General features: G+C 41.8%; 1 protein-coding gene and 1 long non-coding RNA gene across 2 annotated transcripts in view; one reads left to right on the forward strand and one right to left on the reverse strand.

The window, feature by feature from the left end:
* Positions 1–19: 19 nt before the first annotated feature.
* Xpa (XPA, DNA damage recognition and repair factor) lies at positions 20–15,434 on the reverse strand. The gene is made up of 6 exons (XM_070010329.1): positions 15,209–15,434; positions 12,137–12,247; positions 10,183–10,288; positions 7,028–7,193; positions 5,055–5,172; positions 20–2,636 (listed from the first exon to the last, which is right to left on the reverse strand). Exons 1-6 carry the CDS (start codon positions 15,390–15,392, stop codon positions 2,488–2,490), a joined length of 834 nt encoding a protein of 277 aa, XP_069866430.1. The 5' UTR covers positions 15,393–15,434; the 3' UTR covers positions 20–2,487.
* LOC138819094 (uncharacterized) overlaps positions 14,889–20,542 on the forward strand; it is a 43,317-nt gene continuing 37,663 nt past the window's right edge. Inside the window, exon 1 of the long non-coding RNA XR_011369298.1 lies at positions 14,889–14,995. This is a non-coding gene — a long non-coding RNA (uncharacterized lncRNA). The remainder of the gene's footprint in view (positions 14,996–20,542) is intronic.

Genomic DNA, 20,542 nt, shown 5'->3' on the forward strand with positions numbered 1-20,542 from the left:
GTTTTTGTTTTGTGGGGGGGGGGGGGGGGAGGGTTGGGGTTCGTCATGGGGATTGAACTCAGTCTGGGTACTGTCCCTGAGCTCTTTTTGCTCAAGGCTAGCGCTCTACCACTTTGAGTCACAGCTCCACTTCCAGTTTCCTAGTGGTTAATTGGAGATAAGAATCTCACAGACTTTTCTGCCTGGGCTAGATTTGAACCATGATCCTCAGAGCTCAGCTTCCTGAATAGCTAGGTTTAGGATTAGGATTACACCAGTACCCAGCAGTGTCTAGGATTTTTAAATATACCGTTTAATTCAGTCAATAAGTATTCAATAGGTCAATGTTGCTTGGCAAGTTTCTAGCAGAAAGAGGACCAAACCCAGGTTGTTGGCTAAATATTCTGATAACACAATTCTTCTCCCCATTGCTTAAACAACTGGTTTCTGTCCTCAAGCAAAAAGACAACTATCTTAAAACACTGGTAACTTTGCCTTGAACTGCATTGTAATCCTTTTCACAGTACACAAGTCTGGCTAGTTACACATCCTAGAGATATTTACAGTTTTCATTTCCTTCCAGTTAATCTCATGTGTAATAGTTGCTTCTGACAACTTCATGCTGTGGCCGTGCTCTGTCCCTGTCTAGCAAGCTATGGGTATGGAAAAACTGAACTAGGGATTAAATTTTGAAGAAGTAAAAGAACAGATGTTCAATAGTTGCTAGTGAAGCTTACATACACAAAAATAGCCTGTCACACATACCATGCAATAAACTAAATTCTGTTAAATTATCCTTATGCCATTTAGCATGATTGTATTAGGTCATTTTTATACCTTTAAGAATGAAGATGAGAGAAGCCATTCCATCCTGGTAGAGCAGATTGGACTTGGGTGTATCTGGATACCAAGATTCACTTCAATTGAAGTTAATGGACAGATGAAATAAACCTCAAATAGATAGATCTCAATATTGGCCTTGGCTCATTATCTAGAGGACTATTATGATTCAGATTTAAGATTCCTCATATTAAATCTTAAATAGTACTCCAAGAGATTCTGCTTATTTGACATAAAAAACAGGCCCAATGAAGAAACTTGTCCAGCGGCCAGAGCTAGGAAGTGGACCTTGAAGTTGGATCCATTGGCTGAGAGCCCTTTGTCTCTCACTGTACACTGATACTCCTCATAATCTGAACCCCTGGTTAGTCTGCCGTCTTCAGACCACAAGCTTCCCTCACACACACACACAAATCTGGCAACCCATTCAAAGCCCATTTTTACTGAGTTTTAATGTTCATAGCACATAAAAAAAACCTGCTTGAAAAATACATTGACCATTTCTGTGCTGAACTTTTATATCTAGAAAAATTAATCATATAGTCCCAAGAACCTAATTACTTGAGTTTGGCTTGGTTTAAGTTTGGGTTTTCTCCAAGTATAATTCCCAATGGCTAGTCTAGAAAGAGGTAAATACAACTTCTTGTTTTTCCTGTTTGGAGTGGAGAGATACTGATATCAAACAACAATTTGAAATATCCAGTCTATTTCAACTTGAATTTCATCAAAATAATGATGCCTAGATCCTTTAACTGCACTTTTGTAATCCTTTTGATAGGATTGAGAAAATCTTGTTAAACTTTGCCAAATGTCTGGGGTGAAATAAGAAAACAGGAAGTTGTCTCTCCCTCCAACTCCTCCCCCCTCCCACCCCGAATTAAATGAGAATACCTGTAAGGCACTTGGCAGTACTTTGGATAAACTTAGTTTTAGAGATAACCGTTTTCCTTTTCGACACAGCATTTCAGAAGAGCTGTCTATAAAACCCTCTGGCAATGGGCTTTGAAAGTGCAGAAAACATGATTGGATTCCTCGGGTTTACTGCTTATTCCTATTGTATGTACATCAGCATTTTTTCCAGCAATGGTTCCTCTCTCTTCAGGGCAGAAGTAGTTGTTGGGTGCTGGTGGCTCACAACTAACTATAATCCTAGCTACTAAGCAGGAGGCTCTGAGGATTGTGATTCAAAACCAGCCCAGCAGACAAATCCAAGAGACTCATGTCCAGTTAACCATCAAAAGGCTAGAAGTGGAAGTTCAAGTCCCAGTACTGGCACCAAAAATAAAAGTAGTAGTCCCCAAAAACCCGACTTAGAGACTGGTACAGTAATGTATCACCATCCTTATGGGCTGTGTCCAGTTTAGTCAGCTTTGGTCTTCATTGGAAGCTTTACCTCCTGCTCTAGTCTAGGGTTTGCTTGTTCCTCAGTGTGAGCTCTGACCTGCTGCCTCTACCATTTGGCTCCCACAGACATCACCTCTTTCCTCAGCCAGCCGAGCTGAACCCTAACTAAAACCTGCATTTAAGGTGAAAGAACACCTGGTGAAGAATCACTTATAAAGTGTTTCATTAGTAAAGCCCACATTGTGAGTCTCAATGTAAAACAATTTAATTTTCCTTAAGTATAAAAGTCTGTTTAAAAAAAAGGTCACTGATCTAAAAAGAAAATCACATCTTTTCATATGTCAGTTCGTGGCCACATACAATACAGGTTTTGCGGTACATGTCATTATCCAAGTTTTCTTCTGGTCCATACTCATGTTGATGAACAGCTGTTTCTCTTTTCCACACACTACTTCTTACTGCTCGCCGCAATTCTAAGAAAAAACAAGTTTCTTTGCTAAATCCAAAAATGAATCCAAGCTGTCAGCACATGTGCATATTTAAACTCTATTATACACCTTAATTTTACGACAGAAATCAAAGTTGATTACACATTTTCCTTTCTTATCTCACCTGCTTGCCTGTGAAATCACTGAAGTCATTGCTGGAGTGGGATGCAGTGAGGATCAGAAATAGGTGTAGAATGGGTAGTGGTTAGAAATGCAGCAAAAGAGAACAGGTAACAGCAGGGTACATGTGGACATGGAAAGGAAAACAGGATGCCACAGGAGCAAAGGAGGTCCACTAAGAGAAGGAAAGGGGAATGTGACTTAAATCACATGTGTACAAGTCTGGAGCCCCTGCTATAAGAGACATGTTACATGCTTGCAAGAAAACTAGAAAGTCAAGATCACCATTAGGTGCTGATGTGGTTTCATGTTAGCTCATACAGGTGATACAAGGTCTGTTGAGTTCTTCACTATAAAATGTCACATTATTTTAGTAATTGCCAATGACAACTGCAAAGTATAACCTGTGAATAAGAATCACAGAAAATTAACAGGAAAGAAAAAACTTTTATTTTGCTTCATTTTATTCTGCAGGTAGGAAAACAGCAAACATAGCCTGTGACAAGTATTTGGAACTTTTGGCCTATATGATACTAATGGCTTTTGCAGAATTTACACTGCACATTCCAACACTTTGTGCTCACTGGAAATGAACAAGATGGTGACTTTCCAGTTTCTCACTTAATGACTAGAAACCAGCACCATCTGTCTACATTTCTCACCAGTGGTCTACCTAGCTCATCAGTATTTGACAGTTCAACATATCGGTTTATAAATACAATGAATCTTAATCAGTGTTACCTCTTCTCCCTATCCTCCCAACCCAACCCTTATCTTCAACTAACCAGGCAGAAAATTTTTAAAAGATTTGAAAGCTAGGTAGTGTGGCAGATGCTTATAATCCCAGTACTTTGGGGGCCAAGGCAGGAAGCGCCCTTGTTCATTACAACCCAGTACTTGTCACACTTCTGGCTCTAGCACTTACAATGGCCCAGTGCCCAAAAGGAGAACACCTGAAACATTCATGGAGAGGTGGGAGGTAGGTGGATGGATGGATTTATGGACTCATACACACATGGATGGATGAACAAACAAATTCAGAGACAAAAGAACCAAGAGTTGCATGCTGAAATAAATGCACTGATGGAGGAATGACTATATATGAAGAGTTCCACTCAAAAAAGCTTAGGTCCTGTTCCTACGTTTTATACATACCTTCCTGGAATGTATAAAATGAAAGTGGTCAGACCAGCTAGCATCAGAGAGTTTATTCTAGCTGTAGCTGGATGTGGCACAAGCCTAAAGTCTCAGTACTCAGTTCACAGAAGCAGAAAGGTCATGATGTCAGGACCCACCCAAGAAAAGTTAGTTGAGATCTGTCTCCAAAAAAAAAAAGTTCCTTTTAGTCTAATGAGAATTGGCATGATTTTTCATTTGAAGCAATTAGAGAAGTTTGTTGGTGAGCCTTTTTTTTCCCCCCCTTAATGTGTGTCGATCCTGGGGCTTTAACTCAGGGCTTGGGCACTGTCCCTGAGCTTTTATGCTCATGGCTAGGGCTCTACCACTTGAGCCATAGCTACACTACTGGGTTTTGGGTGGTAAATTGGAGATATGAGTCTCACAATCTGGTGCCCAGCTTAAGTACTATTTTTTTTTTAACACTTGATCATATATCATGCATCTGGGTGCAGGTGGCTCATGCCTATAATCCTAACTAGTCAGGAGGCTGAGACTGAGATTCAAAGCCAGCCCAGGCAATAAAGTCCATAAGACTCTTAACTCCAATTAAGCACACACACACACACACACACACACACACACACACACACACACACACACACACACACACACACACACACACACACACACACACACACACACACACACACACACACACACACACACACACACACACACACACACACACACACACACACACACACACACACACACACAAAATCGAGAAATGGAGCTGTGGTTCAAGTGGAAAACGCTAACCTTGAGCAAAAATAGCTCAGGCCCACACTTCAAGCCCCAGGACTGACAGAGACACAGAGACAGAGAAAGACATTTAAATGTCAAATTTTAAATTTTAGGTGTCAAGCTCTTGACCAGAGATACCATCATTTTCCTGGCACCATTTGTATATATAAAAACAATTTACATTAGCATGGTGGTGTGAAACCCAGTATGAGGAAGTTGAGTTGCCAAACCTACTTACTTGAAAGCAAACTTCAAGTCATTCAATCTATGGGTAGCATTGTCTTAAAAAAAAAAAAAAAAAGCCTAAAAGCTTTCTGCTACTTTGTAAAACCCCATCCTGACACAAGATGGGCCACTCACCTTTCACTTTCTTATCGAACTTCCTCTGTTTCATTTTTTCTCGGTTTTCCTGTCGCACGTCCTTTGCTTCTTCCAGTGCTTCCTGACTCCCCCAAACTTCGAGAGACCTCTTCACAATCTACAAGACAGCACACAATGAAGTTCCTTTTGCACAGATTATTAAATTAGTTATCAAGCACACAGCTATCGAAGAGTCATCTGTCTCAAGTACAGATTTACTTACTGGAAACTAAGTATTTCAAATGTGAACAATATGAAACTAATAACATCTTAGAAACTGCCCTCCTGCTTTTAGGAATTAGAATTTAGTTGTTGCCAGTAACTCATGCCTGTAATCCTAGCTACTGAGGTTAAGATCTGAGCATCAGGGTTTGAAGCCAGCCTGGGAAGGAAAGCCAGAAGACTTTATTTCCAATTAATTAGCAAAAAGCCAGGAGTGGAGCTATGGCTCAACTGGTAGAGTGCTAGCCTTGAGCAGAAGAGCTCAGGGATAGCTTCCAAACTCTGATTTCAAGCCATTAAAAGAAAGAAGGGAGGAGAGGGAAAATTAGAATATGACTGCAATGATTGATATTTTGGTCCCTTTAACATATTATGAGTATATCCCGAGCTTAATTCATTTTGTCCACACACAGAGACATATTCTGGTGGCACTGGGTTTGTTGAGTCACACCTTAGCTCTTTTTGCTTTAGTTTTTTTTTTTTTTTTTTTTTTTGGGGGGGGGGTCCGGTCGTGGGGCCTGAACTCTGGGCCTAGGCACTGTCTCTGAGCTCTTCAGCTCAAGGCTAGTGCTCTACACTTAAGCCACAGCGCCACTTCCGGCTTTTTTTTTTTTGGCTTAGGTGGTGCTGAGGGATCGAACCCAGGGCCTCAGGCATGCAAGGCAAGCGCTCTACCACTGAGCCATCTTTCCAGCCCCTGCTTTAGTTATTTCTTGAATAGAGTCTTATGTTTATGCCTTGTCCATCCTGGCCTGAGATCCTCCTATTCTTTTTTTTTTTTTTCTTTTTTTGCCAGTCCTGGTCAATGTCCCTGAGCTTCTTTCATTCAAGGCTAGTACTCTACTACTTGAGCCACAGGGCCACTTCAGGCTTGTTCTGTTTATGTGGTACTGAGGAATCAAACCCAGGGCTTCATGCATGCTAAGCAAGCCCTGTACCACTAAACCACATTCCCAGCCCTTCCTGTTCTTGTGTAACTGGGGTGACAGGTGTCTATCACCACATTCAGCTTTTATTGGATGAGATGGGGTCTTGCTAGTAATTCTTTGCCTGGGCTGATCTTAAATGGCTATCCTCCCAATTTCTGCCTCCAGAATAGCTAGTATTATAGACACAAGCCATATGCACCTAGGTATATTCTGTATTCTCTTAAAAAGAGTAGAGGTATATAATTCAAAGTCTTAAAATTAGAAGGAAGACTTAGAATGTAAAAGACCCCTAGACTTCCATCTCCAAAATAACCAGTAAAAAACTGAACTGGAAGTATGGCTCAACTAGATAAGTGCTAGCTGAGCAAGCCAGCCAAGTAAGAGTGCAAGGCCCCTGAGTTCAAGTACTGGGAAAGAAAAAAAAAACTTGTTTTGTTTTTGGTTTTTTGTGTGTGTGGAGGACTGTGGGATGGGGAGGAGAATGAAGTATCACTCTTAAATCTTGAGTTTCAGAACCATACAAACCTTACCCACCACCTACATATTTGTTCCAAAATGCTACAGCAAAAGGCAAAATAAGAAAATATGGCTACTAAATACCATTACACATGACTATGATGTATATGCCAAACGAGAAAGAGTCCTTTCCACTCTGTAAGCAAAATGAGAACAAACTAGAAGTAGTTTTTGTTAAAAATTTCATGAGGGGTTGGGAATATCGCTTAGTGATAGAGTGCTTGCCTAGTGTGCATGAGGCCTTGGGTTCAATTCCTCAGTACTACATAAATAATTTCTTTCTCATGAATACAACTTATTGAAGACCTGCAGTTTTAGGTAGAGCTTCATATCACCCCACTGTGCATGATGAGGATTCTTCTTCACAATGAACTTCAGAGCCGGTTCTCTTTTTTCCAAATCACAGTCTTTCAGAAGGTATTCTTGCTTTGCTTCTGTTTTTGTTATAAGCTTGTGTTTATCATCAGCATCTCTGAAAACAGATTAAAGTCCATTATATAAATTATTTTAAATAAACTAAGTTTTCATATAACCCAGCAATCCAGGGGAATGCACACCAGAAAGACATAAAACACTTCTTCCTAGCTGTAATTCTCCTAGCACAAAAATTCTAACATAAATACTTCATCTTTTACTTATTCTTAAGTTACCTAACAATTTAAAGTTGCTCTTTCTCCTGAGTTTGAAATTACTTAGAATAGTAGACCAAATGTGAGAAAAAGAAAATACAAAATAAATTCCAAGGTCAAGATGACCTGTGTAGTTCAATCTCAGTGCAGCTGGTGTCCAGCTGGTTCTGGATGTTGTCAAAAGCCAGGTAAAATCAGAGACAGAGTCAACTACACAGGCCCCATTCGTTTGTTTACCATCCATTTACCAGGTACTCTTCAAGGGATATAGTCTTGCTTTAAGAACTGCATAAAGCTTTGTCTTAATGAGGCTTACATTCTAGATAGAAGTCAGTCAAGCATAATGACAGGTTGAAATGGGAAAGGAAAAAGAGCAGAGTGAAGGATAGATGTTCTCAAATAGGAAGTAATCAGAGAAGTCTGCAGGGGACCACATGAGCACAGCCCTGCAAAGTCTGGGCAACCAGCACACCCTAGCAGAAGAGAGGGCAGGCAAGTGCTGATGCTCTGGGGCAGTACAAGATACTAGAACTCAGAGAAAGGGGCAGGTGTAACCAGAATGCTTACAGTAAATGTGGAGGAGGAGGGGAGGGAGGAAAAGTCAGAGGCACACATAGGCCTCATAAGTGATGGTGATGACATCAATTGGGGCATTGGAGAGGGACTACTAGGGGTACACAGTGGGGTAGGTCTGGCAGAGACCAGTTAAAAGGACAACACAGTGGTCCAGGAAGTGCTGATGGTGGACTATATTATGTCAGTAGTAGGAGAGGGTGAGAAGGGAGTGGGTGTGGGACATATGCCTTGAGCACAGCCAGATGGACTTGGAATTAAACAGAGTACAGAAGAGCCAAGCAACAAAGCTGGCCATTACTAAGAGGAAAAGTACAGGCTGGGGAAGAGGGAAATCAAACTTTTCTATCACAAGACCTACCTAAAACTAGAAATAACTCTAAGGAAGCTACCAAGTAATTTGGAAGGGTAGATGAAAGGGAAAGGATGCATAGACTATTCTGTACTAAAATCATAATCTTCGAAGATGCCGTAACAGAATGGGGGCAAGGGGGAGTTGCATTCCTAATCATGTTTAAACAAAAGAGTATTTTCCAGATTAATACACAACTCTTTTTTTTTTTGGGGGGGGGGTCCAGTCCTGGGGCCTAAACTCTGGGCCTGGGCACTGTCCCTTAGTTCTTCAGCTCAAGGCTAGTACTCTACCACTTGAGCCACAGTGCTACTTCCGGCTTTTTTCTTTTTGCTTATGTGGTGCTGAGGAATCGAACCCAGGGCCTCAAGCATGCAAGGCAAGCGCTCTACCACTGAGCCACCTTCCCAGCCCCTACACAACTTTCTTTAACCTGACATTAAAAGTCCCTGCATTTTCTCCTGTTCCTCAAAGCTGGAACAGGCCTCGAAAAAGAGTGGTCCTAGGACCACTGCACTGATGGGAAGTGAGTTCATAATAACTGGAGAGTTGGAACATGTCCAGCTCGTTACTGATCATGGGAGACCAGGGAAATCACTACCACAGTGTGTCCATTAGGGATTCCACTTAGCGACAAGCCAATGGTGATGATGACTCTCCTGGTGTGCCCTCTATCCTGGGGAGGGGACATCTAGTGCTATAGGTACAACAGAGGCCTTCAACAGGCAAAAGATACAAACTCGGGACTTGGCTAAGTAGACAGGAGAAATAGGTGAACCACAGACAGTAACAAGGATCATTCTAGGATGATATAAAAACGGATGCAGGAAGTGGCACTGTGGCTCAAGTGGTAGAACACTCTCCTAGAGCTGAAGAGCTTGGGGACAGTGTCCAAGCCTAGAGTTCAAGCCTCATGACAGACAAAAAAAAAGGATGCAGAGCATGGTGGTTCACATTCATAATCCCAGCACTTGGAAGATAGAGGCAAGAGAATGAACTCAAGGTCAGCCTCAGCTACATAGCAAGACCCTGCTTCAAAATACCAAGGGCTCAATCTTAAACTGTTTACAAGTATAGTAAAACTCTCCTGGTTTTGATCCCCAGCACTGGTGAATGAATGAAAGCATGTATGTTAGATAAAGGCTAGAAGAAGAAGAAAAAGATTGAGGGGAGAAAAGGGGAATGGAAAGGTATCTGAGCTTTCTCTCCTCTTACAAAGGCCCCACTCCTCTATCCAGGAAGCCTACATACACACTGGGATAAGAAAGAAACAGGATCCTTTGGACAGGCTGAAGAAAATGGTTATGAACTTGCTGCTGAGAGATGGAGTGAAAAAAAGGGAAACAGAAAGGAAAGAAAATTTCTTAGGTAGACTGGAGGCATTCTCTCTGTTCTATAGGGCATATCAGAAACCTGGATAAACCCAGGGTTCTATGTTTCTTTGGCAAAATGGAGACCACAAAAATGTTTGGAACCACCCCTAAAATAAAAACCATAATTTAAAAAATCAATTACTAAGAAAATAATACAAACAAATATAACCATTATTTTTCCCTAGTCCGCCACACAAATATTAGATTTTAGCAATTTAAAAATACCATCTGATAAAAAAATTAAAAAATAAAAAAAAATAAAAATACCATCTGGCTTGTCCTCCCCACTACTCAGGAAGCTGAGGCAGAGCAACCTCAGCATGAACAACTTAGGAAAACCCTATATCAACATAAAGTACAAGAGGGCTGGGCATGTAGCTCAGTGGCAGAGTGGTTACCTAGCATGGGCCAGGGCCTGGGTTCAATCACCAGAGCCGTTAAAAAATAAAATAGGAAGGAAGGGAAGAAAGAAGGGAGGAGGGTAAGGAAAAGGAGTGGAAAGGAGGAAGTGGGTACTAAAATAAAAATCAGTACCTGCAGTTATCACAGGTTGCCAAATCAAAGTGATTCATGAGATAAGAATCCATAAATTCTTTCCCACATTCTTCACATATTGTGTAATCAAATTCCATGACGGGCCCTACAGAAAAGAAGATGAGCTCTATAATTTTCCTTTATTTTGTGACTACAACAATATCTACTTTCTTTTTTGTTGCTTTGGGTTTTGGTAATTGGATATATTTTTTAATATTTTTATTTAGCATACATTTGTTGTACAAGAGGGGTTCATTGTTTTGTTTTGTTTTTTGTACCAGTCCTGAGGCTTGAACTCAGTGTGTGGGTGCTATTCCTAAGCTTCTATACTTAAAGGCTAGTGCTCTAGCACTTTGAGCCACAGCTCCATTTCCAGCTTTTTGAGAGTCAACTGGAGATAAAATGGACTTTCCTAGTGTATTCATTACCTCACTCATGTAACTGTAACCCTCTGTATAGTATCTTTACAATAAAAAAATTTTTTTTTTAAAAATGGATTTTCCTGTTCCAGCTGGCTTTGAACCATGATCCTCAGATCCCAGACTCCTAAGGAGCTAGGATTACAGGCTTGATTTACTGGCACTAGGCTAAGATCGGTTTCTAAGCCTGGCCATTGTGACATTTCAGTTCATATATACCCTAATCAGCTTCACTGCCTCTACCATTCTCCCTCATCCCCCTCAAGACAATTTCAACAGGCTTCAATTGTTCTATTTTTATATATGCAAATAAAGTATTTTGGCCATGTTTATCCCTAGTTATCCTCTTTGTTTGCCCTTCCCCTTCCCACTGTGTCCCTCACCCAAGCTTGCTTTACTTTCCTGTCATTCATTTTTCCTTTGTGTGTGTGCATGTTACACTGATCACTCAGAAACTGGAAACACACTGCTCAAAGCCTTCGCTCTCTCCATGCATTCAGTCTTTTGTTTCCTTCATTTGTGCAGCTTATTACTGATAGATGCTTAAGGGCTCTTATTTCTTAATGGTGGACAGTTCCTTACTGGCTGTCAACTTTATGGCCACAGTGTCCAAGTCTCTTCACCTTGAGGATATGTGTATACAGAATGTTCTTAACAAACTATTAATCTTAGATAATAGATTCATATCCTTCTTTGTATGTCAGGTCTCTCTATCTCCTACTTTTTTTTGGGGGGGTGGGGGGGTCCAGTCGTGGAGGCCTGAACTCTGGGTCTGAGCACTGGCCCTTAGCATTTCAGCTCAAGGCTAGCACTCTACCACTTGAGCCACAGTGCCACTTCTGGCTTTTTTCTTTATGCTTATGTGGTGCTGAGGAATCGAACCCAGGGCCTCGTGCATGCAAGGCAAGCATTCTACCACTGAGCCACCTTCCCAGCCCCCTATCTCCTACTTTTTAAACTGTTTTTTGCCCCTCAAACATAAAAGACTGTCCTTAATTTGTCCTCTTGGGTTCTTGTGTTTTTGGCCCTCAATTTTAGCCTATAATGATTTTCTTTTTTTTTTTTTTTTTTCGGTCAATCATGGGGCTTGAACTCTGGGCCTGGGCGCTGTCCCTGAGCTCTTCAGCTCAAGGCTAGCACTCTACCACTTGAGCCACAGCACCACTTCTGGCATTTTTTTTTTTTCTGTTTATGTGGTGTTGAAGAATCAGACCCAGAGTCTCATGCATGCAAGGCAAGCACTCTACCTCTGAGCCACCTTCCCAACCCCCTATTCACCAATGTATTGGCTGGCCACACCCATTTTAAAACAATAGACATCAACACACTTTTATACACAAGCTACAAATTAAATAATTTCCACATGCATGGGTATTTCTTGGATTCTTTTCATCAAAACTGTCAAATATTATCCCTCTTACAAAGATAATCTGCTCACAGACCAAAGAAGCTATGGTATTATTTAATATCGACTTGCAAAGAATAACACATTACTCAAATCTAGATACTTATTTTCTGAAAAATTCACACTTTACCTGGCTGATGAATCACATTTGCAATTTTTTGTTCTTCTTTTTCTTCCTCTTCCAAAATGAAGCCTCCTCCTGTGTCAATTATTTTGGGGGCTGCTTTTACATTAGCCACACCTACAAAAGTAAATAAAAATGGTTGTCAATTGAAGGAAGCCCATGTGTCCCTTTCCACAAAAACAGAAAATTTCCTTAACAGATATCACACAAGACAAGGATGTTTGGTCGCGTCTATCATCATTGTACTGAAGGTTGCCACTGTGCAATATGACAAGAAAACCAAACTGCACAAAGGCTAGAAAGAAGTTAAATGGTATTCATGAACAGAAAATGTGACTGTTTATGCCAAATATCCATAAGAATTAAGAAATAACAACAATAATGTATAGACCCTTTGCACTGAAAACAGTAGAACATTAAGAAAAACCAAAACATGAATAAACCACATGTAGATTTAAGCCTGAATATTATAAAAGTCAATTTTCCCAAAATTTAATCTTCACATTCCAGGTGATCGCAGTTGACCACCCCCACCCAACAGTAAGACACTGGCAGGTGGTGAGAGTGCTGATAATCTGATCCTAACATATATCTGAATAGTAAGAACCTAGACTAGCCAAAATACAAGCTTGAAAAACAAAACCAGAGGATTTATCTGAGCAAATGTAGTATATTTACTTTAAACTTTCAGTCATTAAGGCACTATTATTATTGGCAAAAAGACAAATAGGCCAATGGTGCCAAGGAGACAGTTCTAAAATGGACATACAGGTATCTATTCTTTTGTGGCAAGGCTTCCATGGCAATCAGTGGGAAAGCATAACAACCTTGCAGGGAATGGTGCTGGGATTTTACCACAATCCACCATACTACAGTAGCACTGGGAAGAAATCTTCTCAATAAGTGAACTTTGACTCTATCTCCAACAAATACACACACATAATAAGCTTAAAATGGATCATAGTCTTCCGTGTGAAAGGTGAAACAATACAACCCCAGACAAAAACATAGAAGAGTAATGTCATAAACTTGAGATCCCAAAGCTTCTTAAACAGAACACAGAAAGTCCTAAGAGAATAAATACTATTCTGGACTGAGCTAAAATTATGAACTTCTCTTCATCTACACCACTACAAAGAGCAAAATGAAAGGCGGTATCTGTAACATCTGACAAAACTCAACTCTAGCATGACAAACTATTATAAAACAATAAAAGATAAATACCCTAACTTGAAAAGAAAAAAGTAAAAGACCTGGGTATTTCACAAGCAGGGTTATTCCAAATGGCCAGTGCATAGATGAAGAGGTTCCACTGTCATTAGCCACCAGAAAAATGCCAGTTTATTTACACCAGCACAAAACATCCTGACATTCCCACCATAATGTGTGGCATGAGGGTGTGAAGCACACAGGACGTCTGTACACTGATAGTGAGAGGCCAACAGACACACTCACTGTGTGGCTGGCAATCTCTGCCAAAGGTGAGCACTCTACCACCCAGCAATTCCCCAGATCTAAGCAGATGCTAGCACAAACTTATTGCTCGTTCAGGAAACTACCAGTTAGAAGGACTACTCCAAAGTCCAAGTTCCCAGTTACTATATTACCAAAGACCATGCTTTAAGCAATCTGCAGATCGGTCTCCAACCTGCTGCAAACTCATCTCTGCACAAGAAACTGAGGAAGGCAAATGGGCAGCATCTGTGGCAGCCTAGTTTAAGAATATTGATAGTTAGCTAGGGGCTGGTGGCTCACACCTGCAATTCTAACTACTTTGGAGGCCAAAGTCAAGGAAGAGGTTTTTGGTCAGCAGCAAGAGAACAAATGCAATAGCAACTATGAAAGCAATTAAAATGCATACTGCCACAAAATATAAGGGTTACCGTTTAATACTGGTCTCTACAAGGACCCCTTTGATGAGGGAGATGTAACAGAGGTGACTGGAGGGCAAAGATCTTCCGCCCTTTCACCCTATCAAGAAAGTAATATCATGCTTGTGTGAGGGCATCAATAAGACACAGACAAAGCACCTGCGGTGCACACGGCAAATAGGGTAAAACATACCGCTGATAGGTGGTAACAGAAAGAAGGCTGAAGAAATATGGAGGATGTTAAAGAGTTTTATCACATGACCAATGGAAATTTTTGGAATATTACAATGGAAAGGAACTGAGTGCCTGTCTGTGGCTTATGCCTGTAATCCCAGCTACTCAGCAGGCTGAGAGTTCTGAGGATCGCGGCTCAAAGCCAGCCTAAGCACAAATAGTCCATGAGACTCTTTTCTCCAATTAGTCACCAAAAAGCTGGACGTGGCACTGTGGCTCACGTGGTAGATCACCAGGCTTGAACGAAAAAACTAAGGGACAACGTTCAGGTTCTGAGTTCAAGCCCTAGTATTGGCACAAAAAAAAAAAAAAAAAAAACCTAATGTATGTGAGGCATTCAAAGCTAGAAGAAAAAAAAAAGGCAGAAAACTACTGAAGCATGCATGGGGGGTGCAGAGGAGGGGAACCGATCCTAGAAATCTAGAAAGAATTTGGGTGAGTCACTTCTAAGAGCAATGTCAGCAAGCCAGAAATAGGATGGACAGATTTAAGAACATGACAGATGAGAGCAAGCCAAAAATTAACCCAAGAAAGGGGGACAGATGGAAACCTCTTCCTGCAGGTAGAAAGGTGGCCCGGGCAGCAGGAGGAGCTAGTGAACAGGGAGGGCCCGGTCCCCGAGGTCAGATGACCCAAATTTCTGGACTCAACCGAGCGCGAGTAAAACATCAAAGACCAAAGTCTTGTCCTTTTTCCGCTCCAGGAGGATGTCTGGGAGAATCCAACCGGATAATCTATCCGAACGAGTGGCGCGCCACAGGTGCGCTCCCCCGACGGGGCGGGCGGCGGCCGGGCACACCTGGGAAGACCGGCACTCTGGCTGGCGGGGCGGCCAGGTGCCGGCGAGACAGCCCCAGGGCTGGGGTCGGGGTGGAACCGCCGAGGCCAGAGCCGGGCCTGCGCGCGCGGGGGCAAGCGCCGAGGGCATCGCCGGGGCCCGGGGAGCCGGGGAGCGCCGGGGACGGGGCCAAACCTCCGGTCGCCGCCGCTCCCACTGCGGGGTAGGGCCGGGCTGCCAGCCGGGCCTGGCGCAGCATCAGCGCCCGCTGCCGCTTCCGCTCGATGCTCGCGCGCACGGACGCGGGCAGCTCCGCGGCTTGTTCCGAAGGTGCGGGCTCCGGTGAAGCCCGCTCTGCCGCCGCGGCTTCCGCCGCCATCTCCAAGCTACTCCGTGAACCAGGACTCTGACCACGCGCGCGCACAGCTCGGCCGCGTTCCCACCCACCGGCCTGAGTGCGCCTGCGCAGTCAAGAGGACGGGCAATGAGTGGCGTCTGGGCATGCGCAGGACCTCGAGCTTTTTGTATTCGTACCTACCTATTCTTTTGTACCCTGGTCTAAAGGTTGGTTCTGAGGCTATTCATTTATTTTCTTTCTCTTTTTCCCCTTTTTAAAATTGCATTTTAAAAAGTATTAAGGAATTGCACAAAGGGTACAATTCCACAAATTAGGTTGGGTACAGTGTTTCCTGGTCATTCATAAAGTGAGTTTTGCTTAGTGGCTGACAATACGGACTTTGGATTCAGACCTAAAAGACTGAAGTTCGAATTCTGACACTGGGCACATTGCTTAACCAGAGGTCAGTCTTTTAATGGTAAAATAGTACTAATGGACCCACTTCTGGGCCACTGGGAAGATGAGCTGAGCCATCACAGTGATGGTAGCAGGCAGTGGTTGGTACTAATCACACAGACAAAAAGATGATTGATCTAACTTTGTGTTGGACACATGACCTAGGGAACAGAGTCTGGGATTTGAAATGAGAAGACAGGTTCAAACTTGTGCAATATTTGGAACCAAAGCTAGTTTACATGAGGTTCACTGAACTTGCCTTGGAACTTTCCTTTAGTATGGCTGAGTTGCTATTGCTGATGCTGCTGCCAACATGGAGGCCAAATAGCCTGACTTCATGAAAGTGTGACAAGTGGAACAAAACATTGTAGTGCTTTACCAAAAAAAAAATTTAACTATACAAAACATAATTAAAACTAGAAAATATTCAATTTTAAAGAACTCACTGCATTCTACCATCTGTGACTAATTTTTAGAAAGATCAACTCAATACAATGAGTATTCCATTGATGATAGAGTTTGGAATTTATAATGCAGTAGTTACAATCTATTGGTCATATGCATTATTCACGTGTGTGTATTACTTATGTCTGTGTACACAGTTAGCCAGCCTTTTTTGCAAACTTGTTATACATAATTTTGGCTGAGTGCAGTTAAAATAATAAAATCAAAGAAATTTCAAAAACAAAAAATTTAAATTCCTGACACATGTATTACAGTTCTGTTGGTGTGGAGAAGCTCTCTGTCATATATTATCATCCATTGTGTTTAAATCATTGTGTTATCTGCTCAGTGTTTCCCTGTGTTTTTTAGTTGCATTATTATTATTATTATTTGTTTTTGCTTAAACTGGGGCTTGAACTTAGGGCCTGGGCACTGTCTCTGATTGTCCTTTTGCTCAAGGCTAGCACTCTACCACTTGAGCCACAGTGCCACTTCTGGCTTTTTCTGTTTATGTGGTTATGTGGTGCTGAGGAATCAAACCCAGCACTTCATTCATGCTAGGCAAGTACTCTACCACTGAGCCACATTCCCAGCCCTTTAATTACATTTTTGTCTCTAAGTAGTTATACAAAGAAGTTACCATTCAACAAATCAGTTGGGAATATTGATGTTACCCCTTTCATCACTCCCTCAATTTTCTTAACTTGTAGAATATGAAATGACCTTTATGACTGCATTCCCCTCCTCCTTCCTCTTTTTAATTTTTGTTGTTGGTGGTGGTCTTGGGACTTGAACTCAGGGTCTGGGTGCTGTCCCTGAGCTTTTTCCACTCAAGGGTAGCACTCTACCAATTTGAGCCAAGTACCACTTCTGGTTTTCTGGTGGTTAATTGGAGATAAGAGTCCCATGGACTTTCCTGCCCAGGCTGGCTTTGAATCAGATCCTCAGATCTTAGCCTCCAAAGTAGCTAGGACTACAGGTGGGAGCCACAGCTCCTCTCTTCCTTTGTCTACCTGCTTTCCCTTCACCCTACCCTTACTTTTCAAGTATCAATTTCCTGGTATTCACTATTTAAAGGAATTACACTGTTTAAATTCTCCCCTAAAAATACCATATTTTAGTTAATCAATTTGTATGCACTTGCATCCAACTCCAGTGTGTTTACTTATGCATTTATAAATTAGAGAGAAAAGATGTATCCTTTGTCTCTCTGGGACTGACATACTTCATTTGACATACTTTTTCCAGGTCCATCCATTTCTTTGAAAATGATGTAATAGCATTCTTCCTATTGGATGAGTAAAATTCCATTATGTGTGTGTGTGTGTGTGTGTGTGTGTGTGTGTGTGTGTGTGTGTGTGTGTGTGTGTGTGTGTGTGTGTATATATAACATTATCTTGATCCATTCCTCCATTGAGGATCATCTGGGCTGATTCGGTACCTTAGCTATGGTGAATAGAGCTGCAATGAACATGACTGAGCTGATGGTTTTTTATTGCATCCTTGTTTGTAATTTTTTGCCTACGAGTGGTATTGCTAGATCAGTTCTATGTTTAGTTTAGAATCTCCAAACTGCTTTCCAGAATGGTTGAACACATTTTAATTCCCACCAACAGTGTACTAGGGTTCCTTTCCCCCAACGTCTGTATTATTGTTTGTATTCTTGATGATAACCATTCTAACTGGGGTGAGATGGAATCTCAGTGTAGTCTGGTTTCTCATTTCCTTTATGGCCAGAGATGTTGAGCATTTCTTCATGTGTCTATTAACCATTGTTACTTCTTCTCCTGAGAAGTCTCTATTTAGCTTATTTGCCCATCTATTAATTGGGTTGTTGATTCTTAAGCTCTTTGGTGTTTGGTTTCTTAAGCTCTTTTTGTATAATCTGCATATTAGCCCATTGTCTGATGTATAACTGACAAAGATCTTATCCCATTGAGTAGACTGGTCTTTTTCACTAGTCAGTTATGTTCTTTACTGTGTAAACACTTCTTAGTTTAATGCAATCCTGTTTGTCCATTTCCCTGCTGTTGATTTTGTGAAAATATGCCTTCCACAAATCATTGTTCCCAAAAGGCAAGGAAGGAAAAAGTTATGATAATCCTCCAAAGCCAAAAAGGAACTTAATGTGCTTAATTCAAGTGAAAGTGAAACTTTTATTTAGGTTTGTTGGAAGCAGCATGTCTTTACCGCAAGTTGGGTAGTGATATGGGAAAATGGGTCAAGCATCTGCAGTGCTTTACAGTTCTGAACTCTATGCATGCTGAGTATTTGAAGTATATCCTCTTCTTACCTATCCACTGACCTTGACCAGGTGAAAAAGGTCTCAGATTCCTTTCTTTTTTATTTTTTATTTTTTTATTTTTGTTGGTCATGGGGCCTGAACTCTGGGCCTGAGAGCTGTCCCTCAACTCTTCAGCTCAAGGCTAGCGCTCTACCACTTGAGCCACAGCGCCACTTCTGGCTTTTTTCTGTTTATGTGGTTATGTGGTGCTGAGAAATTGAATCCAGGACCTCATGCATGCAAGGCGAGCGCTCTACCACTGAGACACCTTCCGAACCCAAGTCTCAGATGCCATGACATCCAAAGCACAAGCAATAAAAGAAAAAAAGGCTTTTATGCATCAAAGAACACTATCAAAAAATTAATTCAAGAAGGAGGGAAATACTTGCAATTTTGATATCTGATGAGACTAATATCCAGAATATGTAAATAACCATTTCAATTTAATCATTTAACTTAACTTTTTACTAAAATACATGCCACTGGGCACTGGTGGCTCAGAGCTGCAACCCTAACTACTCAGGAGGTTGAGTACTGAGGATCAGGGTTCAAAGCCAGCCCAGGCAGGAAAGTCTATGAGATTTTATTTATTTATTTATTTATTTATTTATTTATTTATTTATTTATTTTATTTTATTTTTGTCAGTCGTGAGGCTTGAATTCTGGACCTAGGTGCTGTCTCTCAGCTCTTCACCTCAAGGCAAGCATTCTACCACTTGAGCCACAGCACCACTTCTGGTTTTCTAAGTGGTTTATTGGAGATAAGTGTCTCATGGACTTTCCTGTCTGGACTGGCTTTGAACCAAGATCTTCAGATCTCAGCCTCCTGAGTAGCTAGGATTACAGGCATGAATCACTGGTGCCCAGCTCTGTGAGATTCTTATCTCCAATTAACAACCAGAAAACTGGAAGTGACACTGTGGCTCAAAGTGCTAAAGGGCTAGCTAGCCTTGAGCAAAAGAGCTCAGGGAGTTCAAGCCCCATGGCTGACAAAAAGGAAAAAAAATGCATGCCTGTTTTTAAAATTAGCAAAGGACTTAAACAACACTCCTTCAAAGAAGATAAATGGATGGCCAACAAGCACATAAAAAATGTCTTTAGTCTCTGGTAAATGTATTTAATGCTGGTGGCTCATACCTGTAATCCTAGCTTCTTGGGAGGTTGAGATCTAAGGATTGTGGTTCAAAGCCAGCCTGGGCAGGAAAATCTGTGAGACTGTTATCTCCAATTAAGCACCAAAAAAATAGAAAGCAGAGCCATGGTTCAAGTAGTAGAGTGCTAGCCTTGAGCAAAGAAGCGCTCAGGGCTGGGTGCCAGTGGCTCACACCTGTAGTCCTAGCTACTCAGGAGGCTGAGATCTGAGGATGGCAGTTCAAAGTCAGCCCGGGCAGGACAATCTCCACTAAACCACCAGAAATCCAGAAGTGGCACTGTGGCTTAAGTGGTAGAGCACTAGCCTTGAGCTGAAGAGCTGAGGGACAGTGCCCAGGCCCAGAGTTCAAGCCCAATGACAAAAAAAAAAAAAAAAGCTCAGGGACAATACCCAGGCCTTTCATTCAAGGCCCAGGACTGTGTATGTGCATGCACACACACAAAATTACAAACAGCAAGTGACGATGTAGAAAAATTGGAATACTTGTGCATTGCTGATTACAATGTAAAATGATGTAGCTGTGTAAACCCCCGCTGCCTTAACCTCAGCAGGCACAGCTTGGTTGCACGCTAGCACCTGAGATGAACCTGTAGGCTCTACATTGCTAACTCTGTGAGGTTGTGGAGTGTTTCTTCTCTCTCAAAGTAATCTGAGTGACTGGTTCCCAGAACCTTCCTAATGAAGCATTCCAGCCTGAGCATAGCAGGACACAGAGCACAGCTTAGATGCCATGCCGGCCCCGGGGTTTTGAAACTTCCTGGCAACCTCTTAGTTGCAACCTCTTCTTTTGGTGGTCACACCCTCTCCTTTGTCATAGGGACCTTTGTTGGTGAGTTTCATGTAATTGAGTCTGAA

Source organism: Dipodomys merriami, unplaced genomic scaffold (genome assembly GCF_024711535.1).
Source record: "Dipodomys merriami isolate MVZ:Mamm:240054 unplaced genomic scaffold, mDipMer1.0.p SCAF_11, whole genome shotgun sequence".
NCBI lineage: Eukaryota > Metazoa > Chordata > Mammalia > Rodentia > Heteromyidae > Dipodomys > Dipodomys merriami.

What these genes read in the sequence shown, in the direction of transcription:
- Xpa (XM_070010329.1), bottom strand. Translation starts at nt 15,392, where the DNA reads ATGGCGGCGGAAGCCGCGGCGGCAGAGCGGGCTTCACCGGAGCCCGCA. An exon ending in AAATGTGATTCATCAGCCAG is followed by an intron (nt 10,289 to 12,136) that starts GTAAAGTGTGAA and finishes TCTTTTCTGTAG; the next exon opens with GGCCCGTCATGGAATTTGAT. An exon ending in AGCTCTACCTAAAACTGCAG is followed by an intron (nt 5,173 to 7,027) that starts GTCTTCAATAAG and finishes GCTGTCTTGTAG; the next exon opens with ATTGTGAAGAGGTCTCTCGA.